The 23,259-nt window shown below is 36.9% G+C and overlaps 1 protein-coding gene across 1 annotated transcript; it reads left to right on the top strand.

Moving 5' to 3' along the window:
• Nucleotides 1–338: 338 nt before the first annotated feature.
• LOC112565648 (USP6 N-terminal-like protein) lies at nt 339–22,091 on the top strand. The gene is made up of 14 exons (XM_025241229.1): nt 339–1,467; nt 3,965–4,028; nt 8,799–8,878; nt 10,176–10,261; nt 10,629–10,671; nt 11,798–11,878; nt 12,360–12,467; nt 12,595–12,704; nt 12,853–12,967; nt 13,244–13,298; nt 13,583–13,677; nt 14,125–14,190; nt 14,855–14,954; nt 15,288–22,091. The coding sequence occupies exons 2-14, from the start codon at nt 4,025–4,027 to the stop codon at nt 16,355–16,357; spliced, it is 2,013 nt and encodes a 670-aa protein (XP_025097014.1). The 5' UTR covers nt 339–1,467; nt 3,965–4,024; the 3' UTR covers nt 16,358–22,091.
• Nucleotides 22,092–23,259: the final 1,168 nt, after the last annotated feature.

The following is a 23,259-nucleotide window of genomic DNA, read 5'->3' as shown; positions in this document are numbered from 1 at the left end:
TACCCACTGGGAATGACAAATTTTTCATGGTCAGTTCTGTAATCAGTGGGCGAATCAACTCGTGGATGTGGTTGAATTGACTTTGGGAGTGGTTGAATCAACTTGTTTGTCAAATCAATGAGGTAAATTTGGTAAACAGTAAAATCAAAGTGATCTGGTAAATGCACAAATGGATCAATTAACAGAAAAAGTGCATGAGAAAATGTACTTTGGTTCCTGGAGAAATATCCTGTTTAGTGTGAACAAAAATATAATAAATAATACATAATAAAAATAAGTAATATATTCTGATCAGTTTTAAGACCGAATTAGTTTTCTCTTTCTCTATATATAAACGGCGAAAAACATTATACCTGTATGTTATGGACAACACCGAATGAAGATTTTCCTGCAGGCATAATAGTGCAGACTGCGTGCATATAAGGCACACACCCAGACAAGACAGAAAGTCACATGCTAATATATATTACACACGCACTTGTCCTCGATCGATATCTGTCCGTTCACCCCCTAACGTGTATAGGCACTTGTACTTTTATAAGAAAGCGTAGAAAGAAAATACGATCGAAATACATGCATCTGCAACCATAGAGTTCGATCTGTGACGTACGCATTTTCAGCTCGTGAGCGCAAAGTGCGGCGAAATCACTGCATCAATATAGACACTTGAAAATATGCGTCAAAATCGTGTAGAAAGGTTTTTAGCAACTTTTCGTTTTAAAATAATTTTGCATACTATTAAATTTCCCTGCAGTTTTCTAGGCCTGGATATGAGCAGGGTAAAAAGACTTCGGTGAGTCTGTAAACTCAGTCCTGCAAACAAGTGTCTCCCCAAAGAATGTTTGCTGGATACGAGATATAAACCTTCATTAAAACATTTGGCCAAAGAGGATCCTCTTTGATTTGATGATGATGATGTCTATTTGTAATACGCAGGTATCCATTCAGAAGAATGCTCATTGCGCAGCAAAAAAACAAAAAAATATGCCACTGGCATATTTTACTGCTACTCTCATTCTTATTTCTGGCGCGCTGTATACAGCAATGTCTGTAGTGTACTGAATTCATTCCTCAGCACAAGGAAAGAAAACAAGGAAGTTGACAAGAAAAGAGAGTTTCATTTCGCTTGACTTTCACGCACTATCAACATTCCAAGACCGGAAAAGCCCGCTAAGGGTTGTCTCCCACCCACTTCCGCTGAGAAGGGAGACTACCGCGTTTATTGACAATTCGGTAACGCGGCTGTCCGCTTGTACCCTACTTTATATATGTGAAGGTCACGTGACTAGTAGGTGTTCGCAGTGAAACGTACAGGTGGGTCCTGGTGGTTGCTATTTTTGCCCACATAGTAATTTTCCTGTGGAAAAGTGAGCCGTTAACGGATTAAAGATATCCTTCCATCTTTCATGTTGGTGTGTGCGTGTTCTTGCCGGTCGCTTGGAGTCGCATACAGTCGACATTCCAAAGGTAAATTATCCACACTTTTGAAAAAAAATTTCCTTACAAGCAACAGAATAACATCACATTCTTTGCTCTTGAACGCTTGAATCATTGGTGTGAAGTTGATAATGGTTACAGAGCCAACCCGGAAAATCTTTGTTCAGCGTGAAGTTTATATCAACTGGACTACAGTCCCATATAACAATGTAAAGAATGATACGTATAGTGATACCGAGTGGAAGGAAGGCAATCCCTCGTCTCCGGCTGCATCTCCGGCTTATACTTCGGTGTATGTCGAAGTTTTGTCCTTACCCGCCCCGTTTCTACGTTTTAATTTTCCGTTAATTCCAAGTTTTAAGTCGTATATATATCTTGTATAAGAAATATAGCTTGTTTTTCAAGTTGCCAAAACGCATGGGCGGGGTAGGGACAAAACACCCACATAGTGTTTTACGCACCAGTAATGTGTGATCACTCCCACTCGCAGAAAATAAACAGGTTGCAGTTTGAAAATCTGTTACACGTGTAGTTTTGAGTCATTTTCTGATACTGAAGTTAACATTTTTTCATTGATTACAATGATCTCCAGGCTCATACTCATAAAACCAAACTTTCAACCTGTTTGATTATCAGCATTTAGAGTCTTTGTTGATCATACATTTTGCGTAGAGACCTATGGTATGTGTTTGTGCATGGGTGTGGCACGTTTTTTGATATAACTTATATGGTTACCCATTGCTGAGCTCTCCTTTCTTTCAGTTTTGGACTCCCTACAACTTCTCTCCTGTTGATTTATAAGTTTTTTAGTTTCTTTAGGTAATAAAGAATTGATTATTTAAAGTTATAAAGGTGCTTATAGTTACAATTTTTATGATGTTAGGTACATTTAATTTTGTTAGTAAATTAAATTTCCTGATTGCAAAGGAAAGGTATCATAAATTGATTTTGTCAGGTGTAGATCTCTTGTATATCTTTAAGATTCGTGATGAGCCCCTGAAGTGCTTAAAGGAACTATAAAGTCACCCCTTGCATTGACAAAATCTCTGTAGGTTTAGATGCCTCAAGTTTAATTTCAATAGATGAACATAGCTAAGGAAATTACAGTCTTAGTCTTGACCTTGAAGTTTCACATATTTCCTTAACTGGTAGGCTGGGCTTGACCCTCAGTTTGTTTAATTACAAATGGATTAGCAAATTAATGCAACTGCAAATTTAATGCCACTGATTTTTTTCCATTACTTTAGCTTTAGCTCTTTGGGAAAAAAGTTATGTGATATTTTATAATTATAAGAAATTTATTTCAATGTATCTCTTCTGAGATATGTTGCCTAAAAATGCACTATTTCCATCCCTAAAACAGACAATAGCTCTAGAGAAATGACCATTTATCAGCAGATGTGCAGGCGTTTCTAAAATGGACATGTCAGTACAAGATCACATTGGAAAGCTTGCACTGTTTTTCTGCCTCAAGAACTTTATTTATTTTTGGTATTTAATCTCAGCCTATTGAGATTGTCATCTCCTTCAGGCACTACTTTTGACTGGAAACTGGGAAAAATGTGGTTAGCAAAGAAGTGTACCTTCTTTGAAACAGAATAGTTTCTTAACTAGCACAACAATCTTGTGCTAGTTTTATCAGTTGCTCATTGAAAGTCTTTTATCTTTTTCGTTTTGTGATGGTTACACAGTTTGTTTGTCCATGATGGAACAGCACTGTCCATAGGAATCAGGGCCCTTTGATGTGCAGGAAGTGCAGGATCTGGCTTCTTTTTGTGATCAGCAAATAGTCAGAAAAGCTTCAGCAGTTTTTCCATACCAGAACATGTCATAGGAGAATTTGTTTTAGTGATTTAGTCAAACATTATGCTTTACCTGCATGCAGACGTAATATGCAGTTGAAATTTTATAGTTTGAGCAGTCAAGCTGCTTAACAGTAAATAAAATATCAGTTGTATATGTGTCTGCGATGTCACAGATATAGCTTAAGAATAGTTTTAGATGTAATATTGCATGTATTTTTGTGTTTTGCTATGATGCAGCACTTGTTACATCTTGTAACCAGCACTTGTTCATTGGTATTAATGCTTAGTACTTAGTAATTTTTATGCTTAGTAATTTTTCATTTAATACCATTAGTACTAATAGTAAGCAGAGATAGTATACAAAAAGGCAGTTACTGTATACCATGTGAACTGCAACAAAATTAGTAAACATTGCATGTATTTAATTAAGGTGCAGTAACATTCACCACTCATGTTTTTTATTAAGTACTTCTAAAGTTTTCCCTGTGTCATCTAGAAGTGCCATAATGTTTACCCTCATTAATGCTGCAACATGCTGTTGTGGCCCATATGATGCATGTCAAATATGCCACAGCTCATTGCTGTCTGGAGATGCTGATAAAATAAAGATGTATTTCGTTCCAGAGTTTGTTAGACTGAGCTTCAGTTTAGGTCCGACTCTTCCAATCTTTTTAACTCTTGCTCACAGCTATAATTCATATAATTCATTGTTTGATTTGCAGCCCTATAATGTGAGGACAATATACCATGTGTGTTAAGGAGAATGCCACTGCAAGCTCATCATGAGTGAGTGTCTTTTTTCTGTTGTCTGTCTTCGTTAATAGAGAACTGGGTTCTTTTTCAACAAATAAGTAAACTTGATTTGGTGTTTTTTTAATATAAAATTTTTATTTGTTGCTGTATCCGTTGACGTGTAAGAGTTTATTCACATCGGTCAAAAAGCAGGTAATGTGAGTTTACATGAGAACACAGTATCTGACTAAGCATGGGTAGAGTAATTATTTATAATTGTACAGGATAGAATATCCAGGACAGTGATTAGTTTGAAGATGCTGAAGTGATAATGGCCTTGGAGTAACTGAATACAAAACGCTTGTGGTGGTGTCACAGACATGCATGGAGAGACAAATATAACTCACTCTCGCTGCGTGCATATTAATGCAAAGATGCTAAGTTCTTCTGTAAACTAATAGAATGGGATGCTTAGACCACATCTCAACATTTCAAGCTACGTAAAATAACTAGTACTTACGAGCTACACAAACTGACTGCGTGTTTATTCACTGTTTCATATTGGTAGTATTATACGTTATAATCATCAAGGCAAAAGGAATGTGAACTATTGATAGCACAACATGAATAGTTTATATATGAACTAAAAATCACAGTGTTGGCGGCATCTTTGTAGAAAATAAACAAATTTCAATACAAGGAAGCTTATGAGCATTTCACTATGTAAGTACTTCAGAGTATGTTGGGGCTTAAGATCATAACTAAGCATTAAAGCCATACAGAGTTCAGCAAAGTGGGAAAAAAAAAATCCTTCCTGCCAGCATTGCATAGCATTTTAATCTATTATGTTATTAGTGAGCCCTCAGAAATATTACCCAAATAGCAGTGACTCATTTTTGACATTAGCAATCAAAGCAATATCACTGTATTAAATTTTTTATGTAAGTAGTTGAAATATTGTATTGTGTATTGTTAATAAAGTTTTAATGAGAAAAGCAAGCTGTAAATAATTGTGATACTTAAGGAACTAGGGCTTGCCAACTGTATGTAAAGTAGATATGGATACAAAATGCTTACACCTATCTAGGTGTTAAATGAGAATCCCTCTCCTGGTCTTGGCACTGTTTCTCAGCAGGGGTGCTTAACCCTTAGAGCACAATGAGCCACAATCGTGGCTTTGCCAGAAAAGCACTGGGAAGACAATTTTCATTACTTTTATTGCAAAATTCAAGCTTTCTCCTTTCCAAAAATCATAGGTTTCTTGGTCTAATGTTTACCGAAGAGCAGCATTACCCACTGCTGTCTTTACAGTCTTCATTTATTAGCCAGTCTTTTTAATATGTAATACTTATACTTTATGCTCTGCTTAGAGGGTTCAGAACACACACACATGCAGCACTCACCCACTATTTACATTTTTTAAACTGCTGTCATGGTTGTAGTTTTGTAGCAGCATCCACATTATTAATTCAAGCTTTGACAGCCTTTATAAAGCAGTAGATTATCATTATCACTATTCTCCAGAGTGTCTTATTTACTTTTTTCAAATCAGCAGTCTGACCTGTCCTCTGTCTTCTCTTCCCCAGCCCCCAGTCAGTGTGTATGGATACTTCTCTGTGAAAGACTGTAGAAAAATGTGTTTACAATGTTGCAAGCACATGGTTGGTTGTTTGTCTGTTTTGCTGAGCAGGGCGCTTTGTATGTGAAAGGCCTGCACTGGCAGTTATCCAAAAAAAAAATTAAGGGAATTTATATAGCACTTTTTCTCTGCTTAATGCATGGCTCAATGCACTGTACAAAAGAAAGGCAATTACACACGAAAACCAAAGTTGATATAACATACAGACACGGACCAAAACGTGTCAAATGGACAGAGACACACCAACAGACATAAATAAGATAGAAAAACCTGCACATGAAGCATGCTGAGTCAGCTTAGAATGAAAAAAATGGGGCTCGTATACAGTCCAAGTGGAAAAAGTGAGTTTGAGGTAGTGCATGGAACAGAGTAGCCATAGTGCACACAAACACAAGATGCCAATGGATAATGCACATAAGATGTAACAATACCTAGAAACAGTGTCTTGAGTAATCATTGTATCAAAAGCTGCACAGTCATTTAAGTGTGAAATCTAACCAGCTAATTACTTTCTCACGGCCCTATGCTCCTCAAAGGAGCAACAAGGAATAAACTAAAAGTAAACTAATTACTTTCTCAAAGTACCTGAAAAGGCTGCGCTGCTCCTGCATCTGAGTCATTTTTCTAGCCACAATCTACTTCAGTTAGCCTACCACTTGTCCAAAATGGCAGGTTAATGACTTACTATCTGCTTTTGACATGAATCACATCCCATTACTGTCAGTGTTGGATCTGTTGGCTGTGTTTGAGGCACTTGACCATGGCCTCCTTCTCCAGCACCTTCTTATTTTTTTTGTTGTATTTGTTTTAGTTTCGGTCTCTGGCATTGTTTTGAGCTAGTTCAGGTCCTACCTAGCTTACCATTTTGCTGTGATTAAAGGCACAACACCTACGACTCTGTTCTTGGGCCTCTTTTATTTGCTGTGTACATCTAACGACCTGGACTTGCTGCCATCCTCCACTTGGACCTGCAATATCACACTCAGCTGCTCACATAGCCTCATGTCTGAGCTCCAGCAGGTTTGCACCAACACACAGCACAGAAAACTCATTGAAAGCCTTGATGTCCACCAACATAATAAAAAAAATGAATGAGAACAAAACTGAGGCCAAAGTTGTCCGAGCTAATGATGACCTTACCACCTGAGTTGGTCTCTTTGGTCATCTTAGATTTCACCAGTCAACAAATTTTTACAAAAGTCATGTTACTGAAGTAAAATTAGTCATTTCTTATCAAATTTTATGTGCTCAACACAAATATGACAAAATACAAAATTGGTTCTAGTTTGTTTTTTTTATTGTAATCTGCAATAATCATTGTGTACATGAGGAAATGCATGCTAATAGTAATTGACCTCTGGTTAATACCTGTAAAAAGTCAAGTCATAGACTACATCTTGGATTTCTTTGCCTGTCTCTTGTATAGCTGTTCAGCAGCATCTCTGGGTAGTGTCCAGCAGTAGTAAGCCAGCATGGTAGTGGACAATTTTCCATTTTTGTTCATTGCGATATCTTGATGAAAACATTCGCCATGTTCATCACTAACCATACCACAGTTGCCAGGAAAGAAATCCAGATGGGAATAAAGGAAGTGGATCTTTAGAGACATATTGCAGCCAAGTTTCCAATACTACATCAGCAGGGCTTCTGCTTACGCAAAAAATTGCGTACAGTACGCATTAAAAGTTTGAAGGACCCCTTCAATTTTCGTCAATGGGGTCCCATTCAAAGTTGGGCGAAGAACAGGGACCCCTTAAAAATCTGAAGAAGGGGTCTCTGGGACCCCAAAGAATTTAGGCTTAGCAGAAGCCCTGCATCAGCGTGTCTCCTACTAGTTCCTTGTAGCTTTCTGCCCTAACATTCTGGAGAAAGTTTGTAGACATTAGGCGCAATGCTGTCCATTGTTGTTTCACATCACCTTGCAGCAAGTTGTTAAACCAGTCATCTTTGAAGAGCTCTCAAATCTAAGGACCCACAAAAGCTCCCTCTTTAATCTTTGCCTTGCTGAGTCAAATTTTTCATGCAGGTATCCAAAAGCTAGCGAAATCCGGTCCATGGCTTTCATGAACTTCATCAAACCTAGTTTGATGGGAAGGGGTGGTAGCAGGACTTTGTGAGCCCCGACCAGAGCTGGGTGCTGGATATTCTTCTCTCCAGCTTGCTTCATTTTGTCCTCGAGTCTATTCATCCACAAGTAGTGCAGTTCCTTTGTTTGGCTATCCCACTCACAAAAGAAACGTGTTTTGTATATCCCCTCTGCAGTCCCATTATAAGGGCAACTATCTTCAAAACAAGAGCCGGTAAAAAATTTTCATGGTCATATTCGTGTTCAGCATACAGAGATAACACTGGTTTGGACCTTTTTAAGTCAGTAATAATTTAAGTGTTGATCAGTGTTGGCTTCCTATCTGTGCCACTCATCCCACAAGAGTAATTTAGCAGGCACTTCTTTTCTTTTGACCTCAATGTTTGGAATTTTCTGCCTTTTTCTCTTCAAACTGTGTCTATGTTTAAAGCTTTCAAGCCTTTCCTCTGAACCCTCATCTTTAAGAAGTACCTTTCCTAATCAAGTGACTTTTTATATCACTTCTTAGTTTATAATCTTTGTTCATACACTTGACTTATATTTGTCAGTGTCATTCATTTGCTGAGGCTTGTGCTGCTTTGTTGTATGATGATTATTATTGAAAAATAAAATAAAATAAAAAATAAACTGTCAAAGGCAAGGTGTTCATTGTGCCCTGCAAAGTGCTATGATGATAAAATCTCTTGTCATTGGACTCAAATGCCTAAACAAAGGTATATGCCTGCACCCATATATATATATACACTCCTAGTTTTGAATTTCCTTTATTTTAACTTTGATATTGTTGTTAATAGATGTTGATTGCTGTTCACTGATATTCCACACCCCCCACCCTCACACACACACACACAAATAAAAAAAATGCCTTTTGATGAGACATATGTTTTAGATTATTAAGTATGGAAAAAATATTATGCAATCGTAAGAAAGAGTTTTTAAATTTCTTCTGTAATTTGTAACAGTAGCTTATTCTTCACAAGTGTTTAAAAATGCATTTGTGATTCTCTACTCAGTATTATGAAGTGGTAATTTTCATCTTAGTGCACACAAAAAAAGCTGAGATAGGCAAAGATATAATTGCATTATTTGCTTTTCTTAGCCAGCAGCACCCTGACCGAGCTAGAAGAAATTCAGCGCGCTGCCAAAGAGCGAGCCGACATTGTAGCCAAATATGACAAGGTAGAGAACTGTCATTTTCTCATGAGTCATGTATGTCATAATTAGCAGAACAATTCTAACAATGTGTAATTTAGCTTTGATTCTCCCGATGTTCATCTATTTGGAATATTTTGTATGACTGTAATGACGAATTTGTGTATGTCAAATATAGGTATTCACATTCACACAGTTTTGCGCACACATATATATACTTGTGTAGGGATAATATGCATTCGAATATATAAGACTGATCTGCAGGAGAAATAAGTGCTTAACTTTAAGAGAAGTTTCAGTCCTACTTAAATGAAGTCTTAAGTGTTGACAGCAGCCTTATCTTTTGCAGATGCATGCATTTCCTTTATGTTTACCCATTAAAACTCTAACTGTTGGCTAGCATCATGGCTGTCATTATCAATGAGCCACTTTGCAGGATGCTTTGACCTTATGTTATTGCCAAATGGGATAGAAGGACATCTATGGTTTGTTCTTTTTCCTGATCTAATGGAGAGTTAATTGTACTTTGTACAATGCTAGGATATTTTTTTGTAGTCACGTGCCTTCAGAAAGAGGTGTGTGTGTGTGAGAGAGAAGGATGAGCTTATCAAAAATGTGTAATTTTACCAAGAAGGTAAAAGGAAATAGATGAGAAGTTTCTGAGAAAATAAATAAGATAAAATATCTTTCACTCACTCCTTTATACCTGTGCTTATGTATATTATACACAGCTGATAAAAAATGTTTGTATCTAAGTGAGCATGAAAACGTACATTTATGAAATATGCACATTCTTTTTATCTCTCAGTGCTAAGTCAAGTAATATCCCAACCCTTGCTTTCTCATTTTACTGTCGCTCCCCACCACACCCACTGTAATTTATTCTACTACTAGCCTTTCTGGTTCAAAACAGAAGTGACGCATGCATAAAATGTACTGTGTGGGTGTCTGAAGTCTTTCTTTTGTTTACATTTTAAGCTAAGTCAGCCGCCAAGCTTACATTGCACATATGGGAAAGGTATCTTTATTGCTTTGGAAACTGCATGAGGTATACCTCTTGAAAGAACATTACTTGGATAGAGTGTTGTAAAATGGGATAGTATCTTCAACTTTAGCATTAAGGTATGTACCAGGAACAGCTTTAAAGAAAATTTGTTAGTTTGTAAGTTTGTACCATAATTATAGTCTCATGACACTTTGACCTTTTGACCTGTAATTTTTTGTTCTAGAGGAAGGTGTGTCATTTGTTTCATGAAGATTGTAGAGAGTGGCACAAGAACATTTAAAACTAACAACCTGAAGACACAGAGACTATTTTTTACAGGGGCGGGAAGAAGGCGCTCAGATCGACCCATGGGAAGATCCTGCATTTGAAGTGTATCATGTCACAGACCGATATGGTTTTATACAGTGAGTAATGTTACTTCAGACAATTCCTTTATAATTATATATTTTAATTAATATCCTTTTGTGCTAGCTCTTGCTAGTCAATCACGATGAGTACATTGTTTGGGCAAAAATGTTGGGAAGCTACAGCTGTTAAATATAGCATAGTTTTAATAGTTTTTCGTTGTTGACATCTCGTTCTTAGTCTCAACAAGCTCATTTGTATTTTCACAGTGCTGATTTATATTTTTTCCTCATATTTGATGCTTATATCTGCCCTTTGTTGTGTGCATTGGGAACATGGTTATTTAGAAGTGCTTGGTTGACTTTATGTGTCTGAGGGGGGATGAAGAGAAAGAATCTCAGTATCAAACTATGCTTTCCATTTCAGTGAACATGCCTTGCCAGCAGTCCCTGATGCAGTGGAGGCAAAAGTGAGTATTTGTATGTATTCGCAGTTTCATTTTCGTCAGCCAGGATCAGAACAAACAAAACAGGAACTAAAGAACGCATTTACACAGGAAGATTATCACTATGTTTTAATGGGTTATGCTTTTGTCCACTGACTGTTTCAGCTTCTCTTCCTTCCTTAAGCAATAATTTTTCCTTTAAAGATTTATACGGCCATTGCAAAGAGTTATAATGTGATATTTTAAACCATTCCCTGAACTAAAATTCTGTTATTAACCTAATAGGTATATGGATAATAAAGTTAGTGTGTGGGAGAAGATCAGTCTAATTCATTATTTTGAGAACAAAATTGAAAATACTTATTACTATACAGAAAATTTAGCTTATTTACAATAAACTTAAGTCACTGTGTAGAGATGCTTTGCTTGAATCATCTTGGCATTTCCTTTCCTTAGTTTTTTTGTTTGTTCATTGTCCAAGTTGTTCAAATATAAAGAGAAACTTTGTTTATAAATAAATGACTTGGGTAATTTGATGGTAAAACATTAGATCTTTATAAAACCCCAACCCCCTTTGAAAAGTCAGTGAGGGTTGGGTTTCCGGGATTCAGTTCTTGTCTTGGGCTTGCTATTCTTTCTCTGAATGTGGCATTTGTTTACAGGGCTGGCTCTCTTGCCATGATATAGCCTTAGTTGCTGGCTCAGACTAAAACACCAGTGTCCACACACTCCCTCACCCCCACCCCCACAGAAGGTTGCTGAATCCCTCTGTCTGATCGCAGTTACCAGTACATATACTGACAATGCTGTTCTTATCATGAATAGACTGTGAAATCAACATGCAAACCAAAAATATAAAAGACTTGACTAGTAATTAACATATGGCTGTTTGGCTTTGTAAAATATGAGAGAGAATAAACATTTTTCCTTGTCTAAATGCTTTATTTAATTAGAATGTAATAACAATAATGATGAAGAGTTGTACTGCTGTCTATTTTTTAAGCTTCCTTTGTCAACAGTTTAGTCAGTCCTTTCAGGTCGATTGATAAGGCTGATAGGTTGATTGATGCTGATAAAATCTACAAACTGCATATATATAGGAAGAAAACAGGTTCATACATGGTGTGTTTCATTTTAATTTCTGTATTAGCATCGACAAGTGGAGCTCGACCGGACTCAGAAATGGGTCAAGATGCTCAAAAATTGGGACAAATATTATCCAGGCGAAAAGGTTTGCTACTTATGCTAAAGTTACTCTGTGGCTAGACTGATGCTAGTTCATGTGAATTTCAGTAAATATTTGCCAGACCTTACCTTTGTGTTTGTAGTTCTGTAGTGATGGATTTAGGGACTGGAATCTTGTACTGTAGCTAAATATTGATTAATAGAAATTGTAATTCTGATTTCTATGCTAATTCCATAAAAGGATTAATACATTAAATTTAAAGGCCTTATAACTAGACACATTTAATGTGCCAGATATGGTCACATATCCAGTTAAAAAGTCCCTTTATGGATGGTGTTTCCAGGAACAAAATCAGCTGAAATAGCAAATAGAAAGCTGTCTTGGTAGTTTTAAAAAAAATAAATTGAGGGAAGAAGTAGATTACTATTTACTTCATGTGCTTAGATCAGTGACATGCATTGCTATAATAAAAAATATCCTAAGTAACATCAGTCCACTCACAAAAACTTTATCACTTGGCTTGCAGCTTGTGCGTAGAGTCTACAAAGGCATCCCAGACAGACTCCGGGGGGAGGTTTGGTCACGTCTCTTAAGTGTGAATAAAATCAAGGCAGAACAAGAGGGCATTTATCAGGTGAGGATCAAGGACCTTATAGGTACAACAAAAGCATTATAACAATATCAATAAAAAAAAATTGTTCTAACTCTTTGTATGCGGTTTTATTAACTGGATTTCTTTTTTCTTGTTCAATCTTTTTCAGAAAATGAGACAAAGGGCTCGCTCACGTTCTACCTCTATTAGACAAATAGATCTAGATGTTAACAGAACTTACCGTAACCACATAATGTTCAGGGAACGCTATGGTGTCAAGTAAGTTGTGTGTTCTGGCATGCTGTTTTTTCTGTGATAATGAAATATCAGGCTTGAAGGGTTGAATGCGATGTATATTTAATGTCTTTTGGTGCATTGTAGATGTTAAAGGGAGGTGATTTTCTGTTGGTTTTTTTTTTTTTTTCAGGCAACAGGCATTGTTTCATGTGCTAGCTGCCTATTCTGTCTACAATACCGAGGTTGGCTACTGCCAGGGAATGAGTGAAATAGCAGCACTCCTGTTGATGTACTTAAATGAAGAGGTAAAGAACTCTGATATTGGATGTGGCATATCAGAAATTAAGATTCAAAGATTAAGAGAGGGAGAGAAAAAAACATTCAAACGAATGAATAATGTGTGGAATGTGCGTGTCACAAAGAAGAAAGAGATGAAAGGAAGAAAGTGCTGATGTGGGGGATACCTATCAATCAGTGTAGTTCAAGTATGCAACAGCATTTATGATACTTTAACCATGAATAAATTATTTAGAATAACCCATAGGTATGCTTATGACTATGACTTTTTACAACTCTTTTAGGATGCATTTTGGGGAATGTCTCAGCTTTTTGTCAGTGAAAAGCACACAATGCATGGTGAGTTGTTTTGGATTCTACAGCACCTGGAGCTTTTATTGTTAAAAATATATACGTTTGCGATGAACTATATTATCCAGTCCCAGGTTTCTCTGGTGACCAGTTTATTTTATTTTTAATGTTTAGTTTATTCCATGAAGCACAGTCCCAGATCAATTCAGGACTGTTTTATTGTGATGACTATTTTTACAATAATTTACTCTCCTGGTGTTATTCTCTATTGATAGTGCATTAGGTAAATTTGCTGACCAGATTTTATATTGAGCATTTACTTTGTTTTTTAGGATTTTTTATCCCTGGCTTTCCAAAGTTGTTGCGCTTCCAAGAACACCATGACAACGTTTTGAAGAAGTTTGTTCCCAAGATCCGACGACATTTGGTAACCATTGAACACATTTTGTTATGTCCATACACAGTCTTAAAGAGGTTGGTGCAGGGCTTCTGGGTTTAAGAATGCTTTCTTGTAAATTGTAATTAGTGCAGTTTGGGCTCTACAGTATTTATGGATACTCTCAATTAACTCGTAATTTGTGCACTAGGTGTATGCAGTATTTAAAGATACTTTCGATTACATTATAATTAGTGCATCTGAATCTATGCAATATTCTATGCAACATTTACATTAACCCTTCTTAAAAGAGGCAGCTCTTTTCAATCTTTTTTTTTTTGCCTGCTTTGGGCCTATATATAAAACTAAGAAATGCTAGAAACCCACTGGTAATTTTACTCAGTGTGGCATAATTTCTTTAAAGTATTCTTGGAGTTTTTCTCAAACATATTGATGTGGTAAAGAACATTTGCTTTAATGCTATTTTCAATAAAACAGGAAAAAAATGAAATATTTCCAAGTTATTACTCCATCAAGTGGTTCCTACAGTGTTTCTTGGACAGGGTGAGTTTATGTGATGAGTATTGTTTTAATAGGCTAATTCCAGAGTGATGGATACTTTCACAAAGGTCTTGGTTCATGCTAGAGTGTGCAAGCATGCATAACTTGAAAGGGTAACTTGAATAGAAAAAAATTATTTTCAACTATGGTGCTTTTATTTATAAATGCTGTGTATCTGAGCAAGAAATGCAGTGTCATTCATGAGATAAAAGTCATTGACATTGCCATTCTTACCTGGGCTTTTGGAAGAAATTCTAGACCTTATGACCTGCAACCTTACAAATTTAAAATTGATTATTGGCAAAGCTTTATCAGCACAGCTCCTGCACTGGCTATGGCCTCCAGTGTTATGAGAAATCCAAATTCATGCTAATCCATGTTATTACATGAATTATACAGCTCATTTTCATAATGAGCTAGTGACATCCCTGTGTTATATTAACTTGTGAAAAAATTTAATTTCATTAATTTGCTTTGGGTGAACCTTCAACGAAACTTTTTCTGCCAAGGAAAGAGGTCATTAAAGCCCCCCAAGTGTTAACATAGATGCTTTGTCAGCAAAGAGTGGAAAGACCTTTTTAGATAGCCTTAATCTCCAGTGGCTCATTCCTGGGCATCTTGACTTTTGAGTATGCAAATGATTTCCTGCCATAAATCTGTCTTGCAGACTCCGTTTCACCTGACTTTACGGCTGTGGGACATTTATGTGTTGGAAGGGGATCGTCTGCTGGTAGCCATGGCCTATTGTGTCATGAAAGTGCACAGACGTAAGTTCAGTCATAGCCTGTTTGCTTGCAGTTTAAAAAAAAAATATTTCAGCACAGTGCAGACATTCATGACCTCTTTAAAGTATATGAGTTTCATGCACAGTATACTATATTTCCAACAGGAACCATTACTAAATTGGGTGTTTCTAGGCATACTTATTGTTTTAATGTTTGGGTCAATTGTTGGGATGAAGTCTCTTTTGAATGATAAATTTTTATTGACTTATAGATGTGGCTTATTTTAAATTATGAAATAATACTAGCTCAATGCGTTAACTGATTGAAAAAGAAGAAGGCTTTCTCTATGACTATATTTAAGTTCTGTGCTTTCAGGTCGAATAATGAAGATGGCCATGGATGAATTGTCAGAGTTCTTTCAGATATCTTTAGAAAAGGATTTTTTGTATGAGGATGATGTTGTCATCGAGCAGTTACAGCTTTGTCAGGAAGAGTTACGAAAGGCAAAAATGGACTTGCCTCCCCGCCCACGTTTGAATGAAAGCCCCACTCTGCCCTTTGGCCTTGACATACAGCCAAGCATTGAGCAGCTCATTGGCCGCCGCACTGCAGAATCCATTGACGAACACTTCCGCCGTAATCCTCGCAGCGGTAAGGCTGCGTACTTCAGGAAGAAAAATTCCAACAACCTGAACACGCCAGAGATGCCTCGCAGTCGAGGAGACACACGCTCAATACAGTCCAGCCGTTTCTCCGATTATTCCCTTGGGGACCAGTCCTCCTATTATGACACAGCTGCCAACTCGAGGATATCATTAGCTGACCAGTCACGTGCCTCGATTCAGAGTTCTCGCACATCTTTTGCTGATGTGTCTGAGATGGGCAGTATGACTCTGACCTATGGAGGTGTGCCAGCCTTTCCTGATGATCTTGGAAGTGCAGATGCTACTACCCCCACCACACCCACACCAAAAGGCATGGCAACACCCACGCCAGTCTCAGCGGCTGCCTCCTCTTTTCAGACAGAGTCAAACACCATGGAAGAGAGTATGGAAGCTGAGGGCGGAGCCCGCTCGCCAGCGTCCATCAACTCTGATTACGATAATGTAAATGGGAGCTATGATGACGGTCCTCCTTTAGTTATCAACCAAGGAATTCCCATCAGCAAGTCAGATGGTTTCATGGGTGGCCGGGGCACCTCAATAGACACAGAGATGAAGGTCGTGAATGGCCACAATGGCAGAATGACCTCCCAGATGAAGATGACGAGGACAGAAAATGACATTCACCAGGCACGCGGTTATGACCGCATGGATACTAATGAACGTGAACTGCAGAATGGAATGTATGTGGAGAAGCACCGGTCACACCAGGTGTCCACCACAACTACGACACGCATGAGAACAGTGTTTACTCGCCAAGTGGAGAAAACATCTCATGTGTGATGTCCTTTAAGATTTATTGTGCACATCGATATTCTTATAGTCATCTGTGAAAAAAAAGGAGATTTTCAGATCTATGTTGATGTGTGTTGTGCGTGTGCATGGGTGCATGCATGTGTGCACACAGTATCTGTGTGCGTGTGCACACAGTTTATTTCTTTGTAAGTGTGCAAGCCTGATGTATGTTCATATTTCTTAGGCGTGGGCATGTCTTTGAGCCTCTACTGGCATGCTTGAAGGTGTGTATATGTGTGCATTTATGTTACTGGGAAGAGTGAATAGAATGTACATCTGACCACTGAAATTGTTGAAATTTTTAAAACAAAATTTTAGCGTGCATTTATTCTTAATTGTAGATTTTAAATTAATAGGCTTGTTCAGTACTGGGATATGAATGGTGATTTTTTTATTTAAAATATTTTGTCTTCTCTCAGAAATATTTTTTTCAGTTTTTGTCTTTGGGGCTAGCATTTAAAAATTCATTAACCCTCACATGAGACAAATAGGTACTGCTAATAGATCTGAGGACTTGGCAGCATTGTGACAATGTTACCTTTAGACACTGGAGACCTGCAAAACAGGTAAAAATATTTAAAATGCTAGAGCAGACTATCAACTCTGTAGTGGCTTAAAAATATGACATGATATTCAAAGAAATTATATATATAGGTTCAGGTACTATGAAAAATACTCAGAAAAATAAAATTTTAATTCCTCTGCTTTATATAATAAAACCTATCATAAAACCATTGTTAATCAAAGTCTCATGAAAAAAATTAGTCTGGTGCCTTGAAATCATCTAGATAGCAGTGACTGGTATAACATGTCATCTTTCTATAACAGTTCAGAAACAAAAAAAAAAACAACTCTTGAACTCGTTCATGAAAGGAAGGGAGCATCATCCACTTATTATGGTAGTGGCAGATGGACTAACTTAATCTGTAGTAAAGGCGATATGATAGCCCAAATCAGTGAAAAAGTAATTTCTTCTGAAGCTGGATTTTTTTTTCAGGGTACTAGGTAATTTTAAGATAATTTATTATGTCATGTCATAATGAGGTGCGGCGGGGGGGGGGGGGGGGTCATTCAGCTCTTGTATTCAAGATAATCTTTTGTGGAAAAGAAAACAGAATGCAAACTTAAATGACAATACACATAGATAATTCAATGGCTTCAAAGAGTCTGTGAATAGTAATTTATTTCTGGAATTCTTTGAAATTTTTGTTATTTTTAGTTTTTTCTCCTCTGTCCTCCAGTACCACATAAGAGGGGACATTGCATCCATCTTCGTCATATCACACTCTGTAATCTGTGGTTTTGTTATATTATTCTTTTACCTTTGCCTCCTACTTTTACCCCATTTCTAGTAAGAAAGATATTTATACTTCTTTGAGCCTATGAGATTTCGTCATCACTTATGCCATGTTCGACTTACGTGAGTCCATACACTTTTGCTCTTTTCATCTCCAGTATTGTAGCAGGGATTCCTGTGGCACTCTCCACATCCACTGTGCTTGCTTACCTTTCTCATGCATTTTCATTACTTTCATGGGTGTGGCTTGCAGGAGCATGGAAAATTTATTTTCTTTACCATAAGTCTTTGTTTAACTATTTAAAAAGAATGAAGAGATATATTTCTTGGTTTGCTGCTGTGATGTAAGAAAAAAAGATTAAGATGTCAAAAAGGATCCAGAGTAATTTATAGAACAAGACATAAATGCAACTCTTGGTATATAGATTATATTTTAAAATGGGTAAGATGTCTGAATACTTGACAGATTTATATTTGACTTTTGAAAAACTAAGTCCACTATATTTGCAATATTTTTTATCTGTGCATATGCATTGTCAAGCATGGTGTGACTACACAGTAGGAGAGCAAGCACAAACATGAAAAGATAGCAGCATTTGCTTTTTGCACTGTTTAATTGATGACATGTAGAACATGAAAGCATACTTAAAAATCTGGACTATGTAATGATCTTACATGGTTTTAACAACTTGAATAGTGTAAATATGATAGGGGATGGAGTAATAGAATTCTTGAGAATGATTATGTAAGCAAGTTAAAATATGCTTGTTTAAAAATATAAAGAACAGTTCCAGGAAAACTGGTTTCTGTGATTCTGTGTACATTTGACTACTGTAGGTTTTAATATTTTCTATGTTTACATGTATTTTATGTGTGTGGGGGGTAAGGGGGGCTGCTACCATTATCTTCCTTTGAGCTTTCTACAGAAACTGATCCAAAATATAAGACTTTATAATCATATATGTCACATCTGTTTCATACATTTTGCTTTCCAGCATGTTTTCTAGGACTTATGGTTTTGTGCAATTCTGTATCCATGCATTAGAATATTACTTATACATCCCCATTGTCATCAGGTTTTTTTCTCATTTCTTTTTCTCTCTTCAGTAATTTTTTTAATTCAATTTTTTTCATTCAATTTTTTCTAGCAAAAGCGAAGTCAGGTTACACCTGTAATCTACACTGTCAATATTTATTGCATGCACATTTTCTGAGATTTTTTATGGCAGAGAGGAGAAAGGAGAGGTTCCACTGAGCTTGATTTTTGGGTCTGATCTGCTTGCATTTATGCACAGAGTTCTGCCTGAGCCCTCTTATAGTGGCCATGAAGGCCACAGTGACCAGTCTGCCTACATCATATGGACATACCTCAACCACCCACACCTCACCTTCCAGTCAGTGTGAGAAGCTTCTATTGAGATCTGCCCATGCATTCAACCACCCAATATTTTTTTAATGTAGAACTCACATTTATTCACATTGGATTTATTCTTCAGGAGACAGGTTGGAACTGAGCTGCAGAAAATAACTTGCCCACTGGACAAATTTTGTTTGACTAACCCTTTTCCTTTGCTGGGTGTCAGTTTTGGTCAGATGTTTATGGAACAGTGCAGAAGAAAGAAAAGCATTTTATATTAATATTTTATAAGAACACGATGCTGCACTGTAACTGAAGTGTCTGTATAGTTTGAAAGGTAAAGCTTGCAGTGTTCACAAGTGAGCATATTTGTACTAAATACAGTTATTCATTGGGCATGGTTCATTGCAGATAAATCACTCATGACAGTAATGATATTATGAATTATCATAGTATTCAGTTTAGAGTGTCAATTTTGTTTGTATTGACTTTAATATGCTGATAGTAGTTGGATTGCATACTGAAGCTTGATTGTCAAAATGCCATATTTTTTGTGTGCATTTTATATCAGCTACTTGCCTCTCTTGTGTGTGGGAGATATGTTGTCATCTTGGGGCTGCTCTCCAAGCTTAGCTCAGTGGGTGGATAAACTTCCTGATACATAATGGTGCTAGTGAGGTGTTCTTGAGTAATAAATGACCTAGTCAGTGTGAACACAGTGGCTGCATGTTCAATATACAAATCATATTTTTTCAGGGAGTGGAATAGGAAGGAAGATATGATGTTTTGTAGGGAGTCAAAGCATGGTGATTAAGTTAGTAGTTCTGTACAGGCAAGATATGCCCAAAGATTAGTCATTCCCATATTGATCACTTATAAGTGAACAGCTAAAGAGGAACAAATTTACATTTTTGGGGGGGGGTGGGGGGTGGGATCCCTTGACAATGCTGTAATTACTGGAGATTTTGTCTGCAAACAACATCTAATGGAACTTGATGTGATCCTTTTAAGACTGCCTGGTTTTGTGTTGTCTTCTAGATAAATTCTGCATCATTAGGTAAATCACAGTTGTATCATCTTTAGATGTCTTGTATATGTTGAGTTTTATGGTCTGTGCTTTTGAATAGCTGTGTTGTATGCATGAATACTTTTCTATTTCGGATGTTTGTTTTGGTTGCTTCTTAATAGTTTAGTTTTTCTTCTGATTTTTAAATTGAATGCAGATCTATTCTGCTTAAACCCATTGTGATGTGCATAGACTGTTATTTGCACATAAACAACTTCATTTGTCTTGTGGATAAATATCAACATTTTTTTATGTTTGTGGGGTATGTCTTTTCCTTGCACATAGAGCAGATATCCTGAAAGCTAGAACATTCTAACTTCTCAGAGCAGATAGAGCACCTCAAGGAGATGTGGCTTTGTGGCAATCATCTTTAGTATGCAACAGCATTCCCTTCTTTACCTGACCATGCACACCTGTTTGAACCAGCATGTTCTGTATCTTGATGCCCCTTATTATTTATATATTATGCAAAAGGTCCTTGAGATGTAAAGCATTGAGGTGTGGATTACTTTGTGTATATACAGCATTGATATCATCATGTATTTAACATGCCATGCATGGTCTAGATTGTATATTTAGATCATTTGGGTGAATGTGTTTGCTGTGACGTTTCAGCACTGTCAGTCGTTAATAGACCATTGCAGGACAGCACAACGCATTTCACAGAAAGGCATACCCATGTTCTACTTTGTATACATTATTGGTATTGCTGTATGAAGTGATAAAAGCTAAGCCTTACCAGAACAAAGATTGAAAGATACTGTACTCAGAAAAAGGAGTTTGCATTATAAGTTTAGCTGTGTTTTGTGCATGACATGTAAAATCACAATGTCATGTTTTTACCTTGTGGAACATGTAAGAAATTATTTCAGCAAAGAAATTAAACATGCACTAGCATTTAATGTGAATTGTAATTTGCATCAGTAAATATGCAGATAGCATACCGAACTATGCTGTTTTGCCTGTCAGCATGGCTGTTACCATGTAACCATTTTGATCTGAAGAGCAGGGAGTGTGCATGTGTTATATATATGTGTGTGTGTTCAAGAGTGTAAGGGCTTAAGGAAGACAGACTGGGACAAGGGTCACATCATGAAGGATAAGTGACCTTGCAATTAATGCTGCCCAGAAAAGTCCTCATAGCTGTACATGTTACTTACCATGCCAAATAAAAAACCAAAAATTAAAAAAACAACTGATAAATATGAACAGGGCAACATTAGCCATATTAGTATTAGATCAGTATATAAAAAGTGATACGGTGATTTTTTTTTGTCAGGTTTTATGTCTTGCACAAATCACAGATGGATTTTAAGCCCTTATGTGACTTAAGCTTTGCTGCAGTTCGCACATGAGCTATTCATTGTTGTTTAGATTAACAAAAAACTAATCCCTCATGTGTTGTTGTCTTGGATGCTGTTAGGAAAAAAATTTTTTTTCTATATGGGGCTTCCATTTTGTCAATACTAAGGGCATGCATTTTTCAGTTCTTGATTTCTTTTTTCCAGAAGAAATTTAAAAAAAAATCCTTTCGAATTATTATAATTCATAAAAAATGATATTTGTGAGATTTGGCACCGAAGAACTACTAGTCATGTTTCTATGCCTGCATTTTTATTCTGGTCAGTTTTGATCCAAGGAAAAAGTTTAATGTGTTCTCATTCTGTATAGGTACATACAAACTGATAGAAAGCAAGAATGGGAGTTCATTTTGTTTACATTCTGTATGCTTGTGTGCAGATGGGTTGTCAGGTTGATAACACGTTTTGTATACCATTTTAATTTAAAGATATTTATTAGCAACTATGCATTGTTTCAGGTAGTAATTCTGTCCCGTTACAAAGAGAATAATCTGTAAATAGCATGTTGTGTTCTGTGAAACAATGATTGCTTAATGCTGTACTGTAGCTCATTTTTGTGCCAACTATTTCATGTATTAATTTTTTATGTGTAAAGTCAAATTTGCAATTTAATCTTCTCAATAAATGTATTTGCACAGTAACTACTATTTCTTGGTAATGTCATTGTCGTTGTTGAGTAGTACATGTGTTTACATCATGATGTTTCGGTTGCTTAAATAAAATATTTGGTTGCCAAGAAATTTATGCATAGGATTTTGGGATCTCCTGTGGAGACATCTACTCCTTGGAAAACATAATTAACTTGTCTGTGGTAGTGGCTGAAGGCATAAATAAGCAAGAGACTAATGTGGGCGATTTAACTGCATCTCATCATGTCCCCTATCGACTGGTCCCAGTTAAGGGACAAAGATAAATTTAATCACCTAGGAAACTAGTACACCTGCATATTCACACCTAACAGCGTTTTTTATTTCTCTTTGGATCTATAACAAGTAAATTCACATCATTCAAACTGGGATGTTACAACACCAAGACCAAGAGTGACGAGGTTGTTAAAAACACTTTACATGCACATAAGCTTTGGGGCAAAAGCATGATGATCCTGCAAATCAATTTTAATTTACACATCTTCAATTAGCAAGATTAAAGATTTTAACACGTTATATTGATGACAAAAAATCTTTCACTCGTTAATTTCGAGCCTCCTACCTTGCATAGGGTCTAAATCAAAACACTTTCAAAAGATGGTAAATGCATTGTAGCCTGGCTGACAACGTCCCTCGCTAAGGCCAACACCGCGGCCTCTAGCGCTAAGTCAGTCCGTTCCCCTTTGTTGTTCCAGGGAAGAGGACGGATGTTCCCAAAGAGAATTTTCCACTACAATTCTGGCTCTCGTTCGTCGGGTGCGTTGTCCAATCTCTACCTCGCGTTTTTTTTTTTTTTGTCTTTCTTTATCCTCTACACAAACGCACTCAGCCGACCTTGGAATCAACAATGAAGACCTAATTGCTTTTCTTCCCCAGACAAAAGTCTTTTCTTTGGTGCGCGTCAGCTCCACGGATCTTCATGTGTGTGCTCTCTGCTGCTGTGTCACAACTACACAGACAATACGATCAATCTCTTTCGCGCTAGTGATGCACGTTCACCTCATTCACACGACGATGACATAGTACGACACGCTCACACAGGTAAATAAATTCAAAGACTTTAAGACATATTTATCTACATAATTTACACAAACAATTGCTATAGTCTAATTAACCTACCTATACCTAGTCTACTAGAACCTAGCATCTAACTCCCTGGGGT

The sequence above is a fragment of the Pomacea canaliculata genome, linkage group LG6, assembly GCF_003073045.1.
Source record: "Pomacea canaliculata isolate SZHN2017 linkage group LG6, ASM307304v1, whole genome shotgun sequence".
Classification (NCBI taxonomy): Eukaryota; Metazoa; Mollusca; class Gastropoda; order Architaenioglossa; family Ampullariidae; genus Pomacea; species Pomacea canaliculata.
The sequence above is the reverse complement of the archived record's forward strand: the minus strand, read 5'-3'. Positions and strand labels throughout refer to the sequence as shown.

What these genes read in the sequence shown, in the direction of transcription:
- LOC112565648 (XM_025241229.1), top strand. An exon ending in TTGTAGCCAAATATGACAAG is followed by an intron (nt 8,879 to 10,175) that starts GTAGAGAACTGT and finishes TATTTTTTACAG; the next exon opens with GGGCGGGAAGAAGGCGCTCA. An exon ending in TGATGTACTTAAATGAAGAG is followed by an intron (nt 12,968 to 13,243) that starts GTAAAGAACTCT and finishes CAACTCTTTTAG; the next exon opens with GATGCATTTTGGGGAATGTC.